General features: G+C 37.2%; 2 protein-coding genes across 5 annotated transcripts in view; one reads left to right on the forward strand and one right to left on the reverse strand.

The window, feature by feature from the left end:
* The window catches only part of CAPN3 (calpain 3), a 28353-nt gene extending 21380 nt beyond the window's left edge, over positions 1-6973 (forward strand). For all 3 annotated transcript variants that reach the window (XM_082761962.1, XM_082761960.1, XM_082761961.1), the window contains 7 exons: positions 66-123; positions 626-690; positions 1697-1765; positions 2361-2439; positions 4216-4332; positions 4695-4753; positions 5948-6973. In XM_082761962.1, the coding sequence (XP_082618088.1) occupies positions 66-123; positions 626-690; positions 1697-1765; positions 2361-2439; positions 4216-4332; positions 4695-4753; positions 5948-5974 (474 nt within the window). In that variant the 3' untranslated portion in view covers positions 5975-6973. The remainder of the gene's footprint in view (positions 1-65; positions 124-625; positions 691-1696; positions 1766-2360; positions 2440-4215; positions 4333-4694; positions 4754-5947) is intronic.
* Positions 6974-13104: 6131 nt separating this feature from the next.
* ZNF106 (zinc finger protein 106) overlaps positions 13105-18458 on the reverse strand; it is a 35180-nt gene continuing 29826 nt past the window's right edge. For both annotated transcript variants that reach the window (XM_082761959.1, XM_082761958.1), the window contains exons 17-22: positions 17407-17469; positions 16535-16654; positions 15997-16068; positions 14558-14629; positions 13809-13955; positions 13105-13234 (exon numbers count right to left, since the gene is read on the reverse strand). In XM_082761959.1, coding sequence (XP_082618085.1) covers positions 13178-13234; positions 13809-13955; positions 14558-14629; positions 15997-16068; positions 16535-16654; positions 17407-17469 — 531 coding nt within the window. In that variant the 3' untranslated portion in view covers positions 13105-13177. The remainder of the gene's footprint in view (positions 13235-13808; positions 13956-14557; positions 14630-15996; positions 16069-16534; positions 16655-17406; positions 17470-18458) is intronic.

The raw sequence follows: 18458 nt of genomic DNA on the forward strand, positions 1-18458 counted from the left end.
CATAAAGTGATTTTTGTAATAAGGAATGTTGCAATTAATGGTATTCTTCCCCCATTTCCTACCAGGACATGGAGATCAATGCTGAAGAACTCAGGAATGTTCTAAATAATGTCGTAAAAAAACGTGAGTTTTTAACATGTTTTTCAGTAACCCTAGATAAAGAAATCTGTGATATTATGTACCCCTCCACCTCTGAGTTGCACTCTCAAAATTATTTATGGTTTCAAATTCACAAGTTTCCTAGTTTCACTTAAATGTAATCTACATCTGAGACTTAGCAACATCTTAATACAGATGCTATCTATGACTGATCAAGTACTGATAATGCAGTAATGAACAAAAGTTTATTGGAAGCACCACACAGAATAATACAGCATTTCTAGCAGTCTGCAGATGGCTTTAAAAAAAGATTTCTAGTGGAGAGGTAGACCTTCTTCCCTGATTTTCAAACTTCATCTGTCATTCACTAACTGTAATGTTACTCAGGGCCTTTTCAGATTCCTTTCTCACTCATTTCTTGCTGAATGAAGCAAGCAGATTTGGTTTCTACTTAGAGTCCCACCTAAGAGGAAGAAGGACTTGCTGACTTGCATGATTTGTTTTTATCTGGGATTATTTATTTCAGATAAGGACCTAAAGACAGAAGGATTTGAACTGGAATCCTGCCGCAGCATGATTGCTTTAATGGATGTATCCTTTGCCAGTGATAGAGGATTGCTTGATACCACACTAGTCCATCTGAGTTTTACTTTCCCCCACCACACGCAACAGATTGTTTTTGAATCAAATGCAACTTAGTAAACTGGAAAGCAGAGCAGTACATCATAGTCCAGGTTCAGATAACACAGCATTCCCAGCGTGACACATCTTAACTGCAGTCTTCTTAACACTAGAGTAACAAAACTATTCCAAAATACAGAACTACTGAATAAGTAATTCAGTATAACAACTTTCCTTTAACCCATCTCAACATAACTGCTGTTCTTGCCAACAGGCTTAGCGTATTTCTCTCTTACCTTTAAGTTTTTAAATGCATTACGTATTGCACTGTATACTTTGTATGCAAAGCATATGGAAAGCGTCTCAGAGTAAGTACAATAAAGCACACTACAAGATGCCACATAGGGTTACCTTCAGCACATCACTCAGTTTTCCTATTTGACATAATGTAGGGTTTTGAGAGAACTTAAGCACATCCAAACCAAATCAGACCAAATTATAAATATAACCTAGAGCCATATTAGTTGGAGGCTAAACACATTTTGGCAAATTCAACATTTTGCTTGATCTTCAATTTGTTCTAGCAAGGCAGAAAGGCTTCACTCTAGGATAAAGCTCAGATACCATAAAAGAATACTGAAAAAACTTTACCAGCATAGGCATTTGAAAGAGCCCCATAAAACGTCTTGCTCTTAGGTACTTTATAACAGCTCCAGGAACAAGCCTCTTTCCTGTTTTAGAGGTTTGCTTCTACTCAAGGAAATACTGCCTCACAATGCTGAAACAACATGCAATTCATGATAACTGAAGTGTTCACAAATACTTTGCTGCTCTGTCCAATCAGCTCTCAATGCTGAGGAAATTCTGAACTAGGTTTCACTTTCATCCCCTCTCACCACGAGCTGCAGACTTTGTTAATTTTCCCTTTAAAATGCTGTTGTTTATTGTTGTTGTTACCTGAATGCTTGCATCACAGACAGATGGCTCAGGGAAGATAAACTTTGATGAATTTCGACATCTCTGGGACAAGATTAAAAGCTGGCAGGTATTGCTGGTATTCACAGCAATGTTCTTCAGAACTTCTGCAGGATAAAAGCTTGTGTAGGAAAACCAGATTCCTCCACATACACCACCACCACACCAATGAAAAAAATGCTCAAAAAAATGAAAATTAGCTCTTAAGGAGGAAATTAATGTCTTTCTTCATCTTACTCTCAGCCTAAGAAAACTTCTGAGGCTCCAGCTTTCCTATAAAGATTTCAGCCCAAGAGTGTAGCAGAGAGACACAAGGTGGAGGAGGACGATAGGAAATAGAATCAGGCATTGCAAATAACTTAATTAGGGCAATCAAGAGAGAGGATTAACAGCATAAACTCAAGCAAGGAGGGTCTCTAGAGGAGAGTGTTTTGTTTCTCAGGACACAAATTTATATGTTGGCAATTAGAGGACTGCTTAGCAGCAGCAGCTGCAAAAACATGAGGCAAATGGCAAAACCTTCAAGTGCATGAGGGTAGCACCCACATCAGTGGGTATGTTCAACAAAAAAAAACAAAAACAAAACAAACAAACAAAACCAACAACAACAACAACAAAAACAAGCTTTTTATTTTTGCTGTGTATTTATTTTTTTCTTTTTCCAGAAAATTTTCAAGCGTTATGACACAGATCATTCGGGAACCATTAACAGCTATGAGATGCGCAACGCAGTCAAGGATGCAGGTACTTCTCCCAGTGTACACTGCTCAACAGTCAAAGAAACCTTATTTCGGTTGTTGTATCACAGGCTGAAAACAGGAACACAGTGCAGCCTTTTAAAGAGAACCCTAGAGAAATTTTAAAAATCCTTTTTTTCCCCAGCAGAGGTTCTCAAAATATCCAAACTGCAAGTCTTGTACATTTCACCAGCTTCACGTTTCAGTGAAAAATACACGACTATCTCAGTCTCACAAATCATCAAATGTCAAGTACCAAATTAGCATTCATGCTTGTGCTGTTTTACCCTTTTATTGAGTGCAGTGTTTGATTACACAGCACAATGTTTGTGCAACTGCCCTAGCAGCACACAAAAGGTGCAACAGGGAGCCCAGCTATATCCAGCTGTTGACAGATGCACCTGTGATGACTCAGTCTCACACCTAAGCTACACATATGCTCTCACTTAAGCTGTGGATTCTTTATTTTTGTGTAAGTAATAATCAAAGAACAGTGGAAAATTTTCATCCCAATTGTACAGAAAACCGAGACAGAGCAGGTTGATGTCCAAGCTTGTCTTAGACGCATTTGGATGGACATTTCTTGATTTCAGTCCATGTTTCTTTGCAACTAAGCACCTGGACTCAGTCTCCTCTCATACATGTGCAGCACAAAAGTATTTTTGTAGAAGTTACAGCTAATGAAACTCATCCTGCAGAGAGATTTCCAACATTTTTTGCTTCTTGTCTCACAATGACATGCTTTTTTTCTCTGAGCAGCAGGCTTCCCCCAGCAAATAAATATCTTTATCAACAGCTTTTTCTCTAGAGGGGTGAGATGACTTCTTTATTCAGAAAAATCTGGAGTTTCATTATAAACATAAATGGGATGATCATTATAAACATAAATGGGATGATTTCAGTGACACTTCTTCACTGGTATCTTGATACATCAGTTACCAGTTCTTCAAGGAACAGAAATTGATGGCTGCATGTACTTTATAAAACATCAGTGATTCAGTTCTTTGCCAAGGACAAAACTACATCTGGATTTGAACTCTTGCTACAGTAGAAACATGGGTCATTTTTATTTTCCATGTTTCTATTCTCACCAGGAAGCTTATTAATGTAATGTATATATACATGTATAATATAAGTAATTTTATATTTATATAAAATATAACTAAAATAAATATATATATAAATACCTCCTGACTTCACTTTAGAACTAAGAACACATTTCACTATAAAATTTGTCTCAGCCTCGCAGCGTATAGACTACACATGATCTTGTATTTAGCTATCAACCAACAGTACTCAAATCATGAAATATCCTTTAAGTAGCCAGGCTGCAAATTGCAGCAGTCAGTGCCACAATTCAGTAATACCAAGATGAGGAGTTATAACCTTATCTATTTTTTGACCATTGTGCAACTGTATTTCCATAGCAACTTCCTCTTACATTTCCGTCCCCCAGTTTTTGTTGCTTCACTCTCACCAGGCTAACTTAAGTTGTAAATCCTTCAGTGTACACTTCCCCTCTTTCTATTTACAGCATGAGATAATGTATATGCTACCGGAACTCTCAAATAGTAATGTCAAAATGTTACGTAAGGCAGCTCAACACAGGGCAGCCCCTTGTAGCTTTACTTTTTTTATTTTGTGGCTGCAATAGTCTCCTCTAGCTTGAGCCCAGCCTGGCCCTGAGAAGCACTTATGGCTAAACCTTTTATTTGGGACTGACTGGCACCAGCGCTTCCCCTCAGCCGTGGCCCAGCTGTGCCCCATTTCTGCTCCTCTGCAGGATTTCGGCTGAACAACCAGCTCTACGACATCATTACAATGCGCTACGCCGACAAGAACATGAACATCGATTTTGACAGCTTCATCTGCTGCTTTGTGCGACTGGATGCTATGTTCAGTGAGTGGCTGACTCCATTTTACTGTGTTGTTCCCTCCTCCATCCTCAAAATGCAGTCATACTCAAAGCAAACTTTATTTAAACCACTATTACCTACAAATAGTTTTAATAATTTAAGATATGTGCTTGGGGAATCAAAACTATGACAGTCATCCTACATGCAAAAGATAACAAGCCATTACATTTCTCCTTGTATAAGCTAAGGAAAAGCATAGCAGAAACACTTGCTGACCAAGTAAGTAAATATCTGCAGAAGTTTGTATAACACAGCAGTAATACGATTTAGTTTGCTATGTGGGATCTTCTTTACGCTTTGCACAATAATTTAATCTATTCTATATATTTTTCTTCCATTGCTCTAGGGGCATTCCATGCCTTTGATAAAGATGGAGATGGAATCATTAAGCTCAATGTGCTGGAGGTAAACTGCTTTATGCCAGTATTTCTAATATATCACAATACTAAATTTTAGTTGTATTATTCACCGTACAGATCCTTAAGGGAGGCTATGCAAATTGGACTGAAATTGTCATCCAAGTCAGTAAGAGTCCACAAAGCCTCCTCAAATTTTTGCTATTGATTTTACCCAGAAAACACCTGTACCCATGATCTGCCAGCAGTAGCTGCTGTGTAAGACTCCAGGTGGTGCTGTAGGGCACAGCTGTGGACTTTTAGATCATTTTAAAGTGTTTCAAAGAGACTTTGAGTGATTTTTATGAGGCAGTTTAAATTAGACACACTTTATTTTAGAGGCATTAGCTGATAAATGGGGGGCAGCATAGTTCCTTACCTTTTTAAAATCTTATACAGAAGACTTAAATCATTTTTTGCAAGCAAAAGAGGAATAGGAGAAAAGCCTTAGACAAAAATCTCCACTGCCGATATGCTTCCTACTAAATGTTAGCAAGTAGCTGCCTTCCAGCTACAGAGCTTATAGCATTTCAGTAGTAGTGGCACAATCTTAAATTTAGTCCCAGCACTGGCTCATGTGTTCAAGTTGTACATCGCCTTGCCCAAGACGCTGCACTTATCAGGGTGTCTGAGAAGGGGCTTAAGTCTCAAATGTTGTCATGTTGTCAGTCCCTCAGCACAGGATGTGCCTACACACAGCAAAGAGATGCAAGATGACTCACATCACAGTCTTCACTGCACAAAGTTCAGCTGCTGCAGGAGCACAGCTGTTAGTTAGGCAGCTGCTCCTTTGCTTTCCCTTTCCCCTTCCCACAGAATGTACAGATTTAGTTGTAATTCCCATTCAGCAGTCAGCCCTGATAGTAACACAGACATCCTCTTGTCCAGAGACAGCAAATTTGAGGTCTAGAGGAGGGAGGGGCACAGAGATGCAATGTAGAAGAGTATGGACACTATTTGTACATACAAGTTAGTGTGAGAAGGGCGTAAGGAAGAGCACCACAGACTTGAAGAAGCAGTGAACCTAGGGCGAGTTAGTACATCTAAAGCTGTTCCTTGCTCATTGACATGCAGCACATTTCAAGTCATGAAAAAGGCACACAGGGGGAATTGCCTTCCCCACTTCATCTCCCCTTCTTTGCCCCTAGCTCCCCACTAAGTCCTGCCTGATCTTTAATTCCTTTACTTTTAACTCTCCTTCCAGTGGCTGCAGCTCACCATGTACGCCTAACACCGGAGCCCTCTGCCACCTTCATCAAGAACATGCTCAAGACCTCTCTTTCAAGTAATGAACTCCATTCATCCCCAAGTGCAAATGAGCATTTCACACTATATATGTGCTTCACTCACTGAGATGAATGGTACATGAAAGAATCCCTTGGAAAAGAGACAGCTGTACTCCAGTAGACCAGTGCTCATAATCTGTAACTACTTTTGTAGTATCTCTATGACATTTTACTTTGAGCAGCAAGGATTAATTTATTAATGACTGTGTTAAGATGTTTCTGCATGGTAAAGAGTAATGGTTCATGCTCCATGTCTGCTTACGCTGACAATTGCCAAGTCTTCCCTCAAGTCAGTGCAAGTCAGGCAGAACTGGGACTGTATCTAACTGTGAATGTCAGAGATGTTTACTACCACCTTGGAATTAGTCAACTCTTTGTTCTGATTTTGGTACTTTCATTTTAGCCTCTTCATAATGTGGACTATTTCACATGAGATTGCGCTAACTACATTAATGTTACGCATCCTAATAATGTTAATGTATGTCATCGTAGCCATGCAGGTTGGTTCTCTGCTGTGCTAAAATGTGGAAGTCAGGCACAACAGGCTGCACCATCTAGGTATGTCTTGGGTCTAGTGCCTCAGTAAAAATGGCAGAACAAAGCAATTTGGTCTCAAACATTTTTAGTATCCCCATGCTATCTGTTACACATTGAATGGTTTTACTTTTTCATCATAACTGCATTCTCTGTAAAACTGAGGAAGTGGTGTTCCGCTTTCAAGAAAGCCACTCAGGAAAGAAAATCTCTTATACATACATATATATATTTTTATTTATATATAGACATACATGTAAAACCATACATGCACACTTTTTTGTCCTGAGGGTTCTATGTTGTTGACTAACAGTTTCTGCATTCTGTTTTAATCTCAAAACCAGCTGGATCCCAACTCAGAGTCCTTTCCCTGGTTATGAAGTAAAGGTTTTACTGGTTATGAAGTAAAAGCTCCATTTTTCTGAATATTGTAAAAGAATCACATCTACTACTTCTACATTTAGGAACATAGTATTGCCTTTTATTATTGTATTATCTTCTCAATGTATAGGCAAATAATTTAGGGGCTGTTGTATTAGTGGGTATGTCAAGGCTAGCCTAAATTTTCCTTGATAAAACCTTCCTCTGTTCTGCCTTCCTATCAGTGATTTGTAGATCCTCTAAAAGGTGTTTCCACCTCTTGTCTTAGTTGATCATTATCCCTCTTGCAGTTTAACCGCAAACTAGGGAGCCAATGATTAGGAGGAAGATTAAAGAATTACTAACTACAACCTAACAGTAAATTTTAGGGGCTCAATAAATTAAAATAACACCAGACTAATGCAGAGAGCAAATAAGCAGTGGGTTTTTAGTACAGGTTATGCACTAAAACAATGAACAACAACACACTCTAAGATGTGAGTTTTAGCAGAATCAGACACTTAACGTTGGTGTGACCACTTGGGGAAGATGGTTAGAATGTGTAAGTACAGTTTAACTGAACTGAAAATACATCAACTGAGTTTTGACCTATCCTTTAGAGTTTATTTTTTTGAAGAAACAAAGGGGGATGAATACTGAGCACTCTCCCATCATTCTCATGAATATACAGCAGCTTCTGTAGTTTTACTGCAAACGTGAAATCAGTTTAAGATCTCAAACGCCAGTCAGTTCATGATCTGAATGCATTAAAAAAACAGGTAAGCTTGACAGGCTTTCAGAACTGATCAATCACTAATCAGTACAAAATAGGATAGAAAAACGTGTGCAAGAAAGGGGTGTGAAGAGACCAGACTTGGTCAGGAGAACCTTCTACTGAGAGGAAGCCCTTGCCTCATACATGTATGCACAAAATTTTTGATGAAGTCTGTATTTTAAATAGTGTATTCTATTTTCTAATTAAATGTTAACATATATGAAAAGTAGCTAGTCAAATTAAAAGCTCTTATTTTTTTTTTCCCTTTCTTCATGTGAGGCTTAAAAAATGCAATCTAAGGAATCATTAGAATAGCTGCTTAATTAAGGCAACAAAAGATGAATAGTCTTAGTTCTTTAGTAGTGAAAAGTAACAATGCAAAACAAGCTACTATTGTAAAGAAAAATTGCAAAACCAAATCCTAGCATACTTACTCCAATAAGTATCACATTTAACTGACGGATCACTAAGAAACAGAAAACCTTTTGACTATAAAGTTCTTAATGTTGTCTTGCACTGTAACATACTCTAAAAGAGTAAGAAAATCCTATAGTTCATGTAAGGAAGGGTTATTCTCCTTTAAATTCAACTTTTGTTTTAACCCAAATTAAGATGACTGGAAGACCAGGATCCCTAAGTTCCAGCCACATGGTAACCTCAATAAGCCATTATTTTCCACACAAAAGTATGGCAGAGATACACTTGGTTGGGGTCCTCATAAAAAAGGAAAATCCATCAGTCAAAAAAATATATCAGGATTTTTGACTGGCAACTCAGACCTTGTCCTTAAAGTCCTGGTGAGCCAACAACCATCAGCTTTAGAGAATGTTTTAGCAACAAGCCACAAAGCAAGGGAGTCAGTGTGTCACCTCAGAGATCCCAGCTGGGTGGACGCTTTCCATTTTCCCTGCAGAACTATGAGTCTTAGATTCCTGTGCACTGGGAGTGAAAATTTTCAACAGTCCTGTCAGTGCTGGAGCCTGACCACTGGAATATACAGCTCCAAGGTGGCCAGTCTGATTTTTTCTCACCCTCAAAGGGAATGTCATGTTCTACCAAACCCTAGGAAAGAATCATGATATTCAAAACAAAGAAGAATCAGGCTGACAAACCATAACAATATAAAGAATTTTTATTTTTATTTTCTTTTCATTTTTTGCTGTGTGAAGTTTTGTTATTACACTCACAGCTCTGTAACAAAATGAAAGAGGAAAAGCAAGGTCAATCTGTGCAAATGTTCTACACAGCTTAAGTTATTAAATATTCAGTCATGTTGTTTTATCCCATTTTCTTTCTTCCAAAACACTTGTTGTGTTTAACACTTACTTGCAGCACAATGAAGTTTGAGAAGCTGGCAGGTGCATATAACAGAATATATACCTACACAGTTTGCTCTTACTTACACTATTAAATATTTTACAAACAGCAGCTGAGACTGCTTCCTTATCCTTCCTAAAATATTCTGCAATTCTGGACAACTTAGATTATGTTTGAATGATAGTACCATACAAGCCTGAAAACCAAGACTCACTGTACCTGTGTTTTCATTAAGAAAAGAGGAAAATACCTGCTCAACACCACATTTTTGTTTCTGGAAACCTACAGCTTATTGTGAGCTTTCAGTTATTGTTTTACCTTGATTCAGCATAATGCACACTTTCCAACTAAACAGTCAAAACCTGCACTACTTCAAAAGACATTGCACAGCTGAACTGCAATCCATACAAGTTACACATGGCAAACAGAAGCTGGGGTATTGAATGCATTTTTGTTTGAACAGATGCAACAGTTTTCCCTCTGGCCCCTTCCACACAAAGCAGCAGCAGCATTAGGCCATACAGTGTTGCATTGTCAGTTAGCTTTTTTTCTTCTTTTCTCCTGTGACTTGAAGGGAAAAGGAGCAAGCAATACAATTAGTCTTAGCATTGTTATGATTGAAATTCTGATGAAATTGTTGGGTAAGGTTAAGCTTTGTGGCACGTTTGATTTTTTAAGTGGTCACTTTATGCTATTGACAATCTCCTTTTTGAGCCTGAGTAGGCCTTAACATATGTACGCTGCCGCCAGTTCCCCACTTTTTAAGGGAATGATATCTAACTGTGCTCAGTTATGCCTATCCCATTCTTTCTATTACAAAAAAGTACAATAGCTTTGAGCACTTGCCATCCACCAAGGAGGCTCACAGCTGACTAAGCACAATGTCAGTACTGCTCAAAAGAAAATGGCGGCTTGTACCTGAAAGCTGCCGCCATTTTCAGACAGCCATGTGGCAAGTCCAGAGCTTATTGTTTAACATTTGACTTATAAAACACAACTAACCATAAAATAAATCCTCACTCTACTCACTTCTCCACCCGCAGCTTTTTAGTTGCATAAAAAAAACGAACTTTAAACAAACACAGTCCTGAGCAGAGGCTTCAGATGTGCAGTGCTGCTTTTCAGGCAAATAGTATCCCCAGTCAAATTTTTATAAGTTTTTCCCTACCCAAAGTTATTTCACTTTTTGACCAGAGGTATATCAGAAGTCGGAACCCTAACTTGCAAGACTGGAGAGGATCTCATTAATGGCTACCAATCTAATACATCAGTTTACCATCTCTCTCCTCTATGTGTAGAGGAAATGAATGGCCATTAATGAAAGCTGCATTTCCTGAAGAAGTTCAAAGAAGTCTGTGGAACTTCATATCCACATGACAACTTCATAGCAAATCCATTTCGGATATCCTCAGGACAAAGCAGCACATTATTTTCCTCTGAACCCCTGAGCAATATTATACGTGTGTGTGTGTGTGTTTAAACTTATAAAGCAAAATTTTTACAAATACTTGTGCATCTCTGCTATTTTCCTGGCTCCCATCCACTTTAAAATTCTAATAATGCTCTTGAAACAACCTAAGAAGTACCAAAAGACACCACTGTTAAAGCTGGATTTCAGAAGTCCAGGCTTTTGGGAAGGACTGTTTTCAAGGACCAAGAAGGAAATATGGTCTACAAGAAGAGGAAGTCTGCTTTTACACCAACTAGAAAAGGTAAACCCATTAACTAATCAGGAATGCAAATAAAGTGTAATAACTGCGTTTGTTGCAACACCTAGTGAGAAGGATCTTTGCAGGTTCCTTAAAACAGTCATCAGCTGGCAGAATGAGAAGAATCACAAATTATGAAAATCTACTCACACACCATTTTTACATACAACTACTCCACACACTTGTCCTCAGAACACACAGCTCCACACCGTCACTTCAATAACAGCCTATGAAGAATAGTTTGAAAAGTTCGCATCGTTTTTTCCCCACACCTTTACACGCTCCCTTACTGTGGTTCAAAAACTCTTGAATATCAATAATTTTGGAAATGGTTTAAATCTCATGCAGCCCTCTGCTTCTAGGCCATGAAAAGAAAAAAGATAGAAAACACTCCTGAAGACTCCAGAGCAATTAGAAAACATTTACACTGCTCAGAGATTTCCCTGAACTTGATTCTTTCAAATTGTTTCATCCACATAATAATAATAATAATAACAAAAATAAAAGAATAAAAAAATCTACCCCCAAAAAAACACATAAAACTCTCAAAACTGCCTGGGGTGTAAGTCGCATATTGTTTTTATTTCTCCTGTCTACAAACAGTTTAATTAAAATAATAACAATAAAAAAATACAACAAAAAATACTCAAAAACAAGAGCACTGGAACTTCAAGGATTCCTACGTGTTTGAAGTAGGATGCTACTGTAACTTGTTCCTATAACTTGTTCTTGTCACTCAAGAAAAAAACAACATCCATATGTCAAGCAAATACAGAGAAATGATGCTCATGTGCTAAGACAAAATAAAAATTGTGTGCTTCAGAGAAGGCCCTGAAATTCCTTCATTTGATGGCAGAGCTGAGCATCCATGGGCTTCTCTCAATCACAGTCTCAGCCTTAAAAGACTTTTTTATAGTCAAAGAATTAAGCTATAAAATTTATTTGGTTTATGGCTGGCATATGAAGTTTCAAATTAGATACCCAGTGAAAAAGTCATGCAATTTGTTTGAAAAGCGCTCAATTTGTTTTTAAGCAGCTTGGTTTTGACACTGGAATTTCTTTACCTTTTGTTACAGTTTAAGGAAACCTCTGTTTTTTTTATCCTGAGCTGGAAATTAGTCAAAAGCGAACAAAAATGTCCTTGCCAGATTTGTCTTACTGTTTAAGAGAGCATCACAAATATAAGAATTCCATTTCACTGAACTTCACAGGCCAATGAGAACAAGTTTGCAACTCCAAGAGACAACTGCAGAGGAACCTGGACAAGTAGAAACATTCTCCTCTGCACTGGCTTCCCTGTATAAATTACGTATATTTCTGGAAACAAGATTTTTACATGCAATATGCATTTTGTATCCCCAGCTTCTGCTTGAAGAGCTTTAGACTTTAAAACCCCTTAAAATCCTGCTCCATTCTTTCCAGTTGACTTTTTGTGAACCAAGCATAGCCCAAGCAAATCAAGCCAGTTCACAACAGAAATAAAATACCGTGGAAATAGATGATTTGGACACATAGTGCCTCTGAATTTCTATTTGTTTGCTACGCAATGCAGATACAGGAATTCCAAATAAAATAAAGAATCCAACTCCGGTGTTGTATCAAGGTTGTAGTGGTTATACTGGTATTTAACTGAGAAACAAAAGCTGATACTGGTTCCTCCTTTCCTGAACATTAGGACCTATATGAGATTAAGATCAGAAAGCACGTGAGTGGAGATGCTTTGCTGCTACTGTCATACCTTTTAAAGGACTGCTTTAACAAACAAAACAACACAAAAAAAATCCTCTACCACCGAAATACCTCAGGAAGTGTAATATTTAGGGCAGTCTGTCACTGTATATATTGTGTCAATTATAGCAATTTTTAGACAATGATTAAAAACTAAATTACAGTTAACATTAAAAAACTGATTCCAGTTCTCCATAAAATACCTTTCCTTTTTCTGAATAAAGCCAATATGTACAGTAGATACTCAGGTTACACTGTCAGAATTTGTGACGTTCTGGCTTGCAGATTTTTATTAAAGTCATCTAAAAAACTGGATACAACATAAGAACAGTCATATGTCAGTTAGACAGTTAACAGGCTTCAAGCTGAGTGTGCAAACACCAGCATCCATTGTAATGTAAGTTCTAAACACCCCTCTGTACTTCCCTAAAACTCTCAAGAATAAGCTTCTTTAAAAAACAAGGCAGACAAGAGGGGGGAACATTCTTATTTGTCAGTGAATTAAAAACTTGCAAGAATCTTACATTTGGGCCAAGTCTTAATAGACCAACCTTATTTCTACAGAGTGCAACACAACCTGCAGTCTCTGTAGCAAGGCTTTTCAGCCCCACTCCCTTTTTGCATTCCAAGTGTGAAAAGAAAGAGAAAAGACTGGAGTAAGAAACTGATGTTATTTGGAATAATTCTGACATAAAATTACTTCCCAATGTGGGAGGTGAAAAGCTTCATGAGTCAATCCTGCTGTCATCTTCAGCATGTCTTTCTATGTGTCCTACAGCATCCTAGAAAAGAAACAAAGAAGTCAGGCAAAAAATAACACCAAAATGCATAAGATTTTAGAAACCTCAGTTTCTAAACCTCAAAAATTCATGCATTATATTTACACAAAGACTGCTAATAAAACCAATCTCATGTAAAGAACAAACAGCATCAGCATCCACAAAAATGAAGGGGGTGTGTGCAAATAGAAATTAAAAGAATAAAAAAAATATTTCAAACTGATGCTTGTTCATCTTAAACAATAAAACTTATCCCACAAAAACTGAACATCTTGAGTATAGTTCCCTAAACTTCTTTTGGTATTTTGAGAATTTTATCACTTACATTTAAGATTTTAAGAACAATATGTTATAAATTTACCATATCCATGTTATAGGCAGCTGCACTCCTCATCTATCACAAGCTGAACCCCGTTAGCCTTGTATGATGTAACTATATTCAGTTAGGCCCATTACAAATAGAAGAATTTAACTATCTTCAAGAGAAATAGAAGTCCCGCACTTGTGGTGACAGCACTTACTTGGTAGTTAGGATTCTTATCTTTCTATATATAACAATGTTATTTCAACCACACACCTGCTTGGAACCTTTCCTGGAAGTAAAGAAAGCATCACAGTTCTTCCAACGACATTTTAGGGTCTGAAAATTTGGGTTGGTGTGGTCAGTTAGCAAGTGTTGTTTCAGATGGTCGACAACGCCAAAGATCAGTGAACATCCATGCCACTGGAAGAAAAAACATGCAAGAATAACTTAGGGAAAAAGAACTTCAGTTAATGCTTTTATTCTTGCAGCTCAGCAATATTCTGTTAAGACTGCTCACACACATGCCTCCTATAACTTTTAACCTTCTTATTCCATTGTTATTCTCAGTGGTCTCTTCTTTTAATTTACATTTTACAGAGATTCTTACTGCCTCTAGCCAAACGTATGCCATCAGTAAGAATGGAAGGAAGAAGAAAGGAACTTAGCCTTTACAGAATTTAAATTTATCTTAGACAAAGCCATTGGAAATTTAATTGAACTTACTTAGCAAAGTAAAATAGTTTTTCTGTGTCACTCAGCTGGATTTTTTTGTTTTAATGTTTTAAGGAATTACATGCCACTATCTAAAGACTGCACAAAAGAAAAATAATTTAAGACCCTATTATTGACTAGCCCCAAAGCACACACATGATGAACGCAACTGTCTATATATATATATATATATATAGGTAAAAGACTGAGTTATAGTAAATTAGAGCTCAATTTATCCAAGATTGACTAGTGACCTCCAGAAAATTAGGTTAAAAATTGCAACAAAGCAAGGCTAAAAACATTTTGCTCACCCAGCAACGATAATTCTGCATGAGATTAAGCCTCACAGCTCTGACACTGCCATCATAGCATCCAGTGTAGATCTGTAAAAGAAATATTTTTGAAGCAAGTTGGGAATAATAGAAAAAATGAAGTCAAATTTTGAAAGAAGCTTCAGTATGTTAGGAGAAGAACAACAAAATATCAACGTGCAAGGTTTCCAAATTTTTAAAATGTGTCTAAGTTAATTCTTTTGAGATTTGTGTTTATAGCTTATAAAAAAACTACTAATGAATAAGAAATATTTCCATATTTTCTATCATTGATATTATTATTTGTTTAAGAGTTCAGAAAACAAAAATACAATGTTACTAGCCACTGAAGTGGAGAAAAGCAAAGAATCTTAGGTATAAATGTCACATTAAATATACTTCCAGGGCTTAACTGGTTAAATGAATATAGAAAAAAAAGGATGGTGTGGAAAGGTGAGCAAGAACATCAGATTCTCAGAAAGAAGATTCTTGTACTACAATAAAGATTAATTAATAAAACCAAATCTTCACATAATACAGAAAACTCTAGAAGGTGAAGATTTAATTTGTTGTTTATTTAAGTCTTTCTGCCTACTGGAAACTCATCACTGGAATATAACTGCCAATCTGCTCTGGGTAAGAGACTTACTTAGTACTTCTTACACTATTACAGAAAATTATTGTCCTTCACTCTTCAAAAGCTGCTCATCTGAACACTTCTCTGATTTCAGAGTGCCCCAAACAGACTATTAGTGTGGGAGAGTTCCAGTCTCAGACTGTCAGCACATAGCCTGGATGCACTTAGCTCTTCGTCTCACTCACATGAGAAGTGAAGCTAGTGCTATAGGTATTCCAATTCATAGATAATTTCTGTTATTACAGATAACTATTATACCCTTTTATTTTATAATCCAGAAAAAAGTTGGGAAATTCCTACACATCAGGCAAGTAAGTGCGCTTAATGACTATTTTATCAAAGTGTTTATCTAGAAGTACTTCAGAATCCTATCTTGCAGTGCAGACACACGACAGAATCTGTACATGTAAGTCCATTGCCTAACTTTGCCTAGGTCCTTTTAAGGGTTACTAGATTTGACCATGAGTGAAGTTTTTCTCTAGCATCTGTTTCACTGTCTTTCATAGACAACAAACAGAACTGATGCTTGAAAAGAGGAAATATTTTACTATTTATTTCTATATTCTTCATTGTAATCATAACTGTAAACAGAACTACTGTTTTAAAATGACAGTAAGCTAGAAGGTAATTTTCCCCCTGACAATACTGTTACATAAATACAAAGCTTCTGTAGCAGATTTTTAGCTGCCACTTCTAAATACCTCTGTCTTAGTTAGAGAGCAAGTTGATTTCATTATCCGAAAAAAATAAAACTGTCTATATGCGCGTGAATATAACAACCCAGTAAGAAGAAGGAAGTTACCATGCTCTTATGGATGGTCATACACATGATCATGTCTGTGTGGCCTCCATAGACTTGCAAGCGGTCATGTGACTTGAAAGAAACAGAAACAGGCATTTAATGGCATGACAGTTAATATGTATTTTTCACAGGCATGCAAATGATGATGCTTCCTAAAAAAGTTTCCTGAGTAGCAACCCATGCCCCCGCTGGTGGATTCCAAGCTTTGTAGCCTCTAGGAAAGCTCACTATTTTACTTGCATTACTTCTGTAACCCTTTCTGTCCAACCAAGCACTTGGTTTCTCATACAGACAAAACTAACATTTGCCCACTTTTCTGGGCTGTCATAACCCTTGGATAAACCAAGCTCTGAAAAAATGGTTTAGGTTAAGCTCTTTTAAAACCATGTATTTCGGCTGGTAAAACCAAATTAATTCTGAGCGACGGGAAAAAAATCAATGGGCTGGAGAACTGTAAGCACAAAGATGACCTCTACATTTGACCCTGAAACCATTAACACATTATATAAATTTCAGTAATAACCAGCTATTCTCTTACCTGTAGTTCATAAACACGAACAAATTTATCTAGACATGCTGTCACCATCACTTTCCCCAGAATGTTCACAACTGTTACTGCGTGGTTATGGCCTTTATAGATCCGTACCAGTTCTCCAGTCTGTGCCAAGAAAATGCAGAGACAATATATATTTCAAAATTAAACAGAACAATTTTAGTTATACGTTGATAGGGTAGCTAGCTTCAATGCTCACCACAGAACAGAAACACCTTTTATCAGACTTCCTGTGAAAGCACTTCTAAATCATGATCAAATACGATTTATCCTTTTCTTTGCTTAACAAAAAGACATTCCAGTCCAATAGAAATGCATGCCACTATGAAGAGACTTCTTCCTCTCTTTCCATCATTAGCTACTTGTTCCCACCTATCCTGCAAATGGTACTCTGCTATTAGTACTAGGAGTATTTATGTAGCCAAAAAAATCATTGAGCAAATTTAGCTAAATACTGAGAAATAAACAATTTTTGGGGGAATCTAAGTAAAGCTGTGGTAAGTTCTAGTCTCACTCATTGCATAGCTACAAAAACCCTTTCCACATTATCAGCACACTTTTGTAGTAGTATTTGTAAAACCAAGATCCCCAGATAAAAGGGTGCTGTATGTCATATTACAAGAATCAAGTTTAATGGGTGTTTCCCAAGGTATTTTACCTTCTACTTCCCCCCTTAATTACTATAGTGCTTTGTCACATTAACAAAATCATATGACTACCTTTTCTGAAAGGTATTTTTTCCACTAACATTCAGAATTTTTTAAAATACCGACGTTATAGCACAGTCAGTAGACATTATAGATAGTTTTCACTGTCTTAACAGCAGAAATCATTCCAACTTCATATATGAGACTTACATGAATGTTGTGGGCATGGACAGACTGATCACTGGAACCACTGAATACCAGATCATTCACAACCTTTCAAAAAATAAAAAGAATATCACTGGAACCACTGAATACCAGATCATTCACAACCTTTCAAAAAATAAAAAGAATATTCTTTATTTCTGTAGCAGACATGAAAATGGGCAAGCAAAGGATTCAGGTTCTGCTCAGTTTGAAGCTGCACCATAGTATTTCCTGTATCTGGCAGGCCCAAAAAAATCAACTGAGTATGAAAAAATGTACACATGGTTCTTCATGTAAGAGCTAGAAAATATTCTAAGCTACCTTAACGTTGACTTCTGCTACTTCACAATTGGAATTAGACACTGTTAACTTGCAGCCCACCAGGCTATGTCATCCTACCCATGGACTGTCACCAAGGATAGCTAAGCAGATCAGAGACCCAGTGAACCAAATGCAGAATACAGCTCCCCACAAGCACAAAAAGGCCCAATGCTTCCTGGAAATACTGAATCTGTGGTGCACTTTGGTAACTTAAGACAGTGCTCCTGACAAGTACTAGTATAGAAAGAAAGCTCAACAGATCCACTGTGGATCACAGAGGGACCACAGGATGCTGACACACAAGCTGGACAGAGTTCACAGGGCAAAGGCTGTGCCACTGCTTCATTTCAAAGATAAACAAAATTTATAGAACAGTCCTCCCCTATCTGTAGATGACTGTGGTCTGAGCAAAGCAGACAGACAAACTTATATTCCAATCTGTAACCTCAGACACTTCATGTTACGTCTATCAGGCTAAACAATAAAGAAATCATTAAGTGGGCATGCTTATGTCATTTTGAACAATTACAATTAAAACAATTATAAACAAGTCACATTATCTGAAACGTGATATATGTGATGCTGTGAGGACAGAAGGCTATACCAGTAATGAAGTCCATTTACCAGTGTCCTAAAATACATCCATGCTCAGCAGATTAAAAGTTCCAAGCCTAGCCTGTAAATAACCACAATTTATGTAAAGACTGTATTTAGACTAGAATGAATAGTGATTCTTC

This window comes from Aythya marila (assembly GCF_965140915.1).
Source record: "Aythya marila genome assembly, chromosome: 5".
Lineage (NCBI taxonomy): Eukaryota > Metazoa > Chordata > Aves > Anseriformes > Anatidae > Aythya > Aythya marila.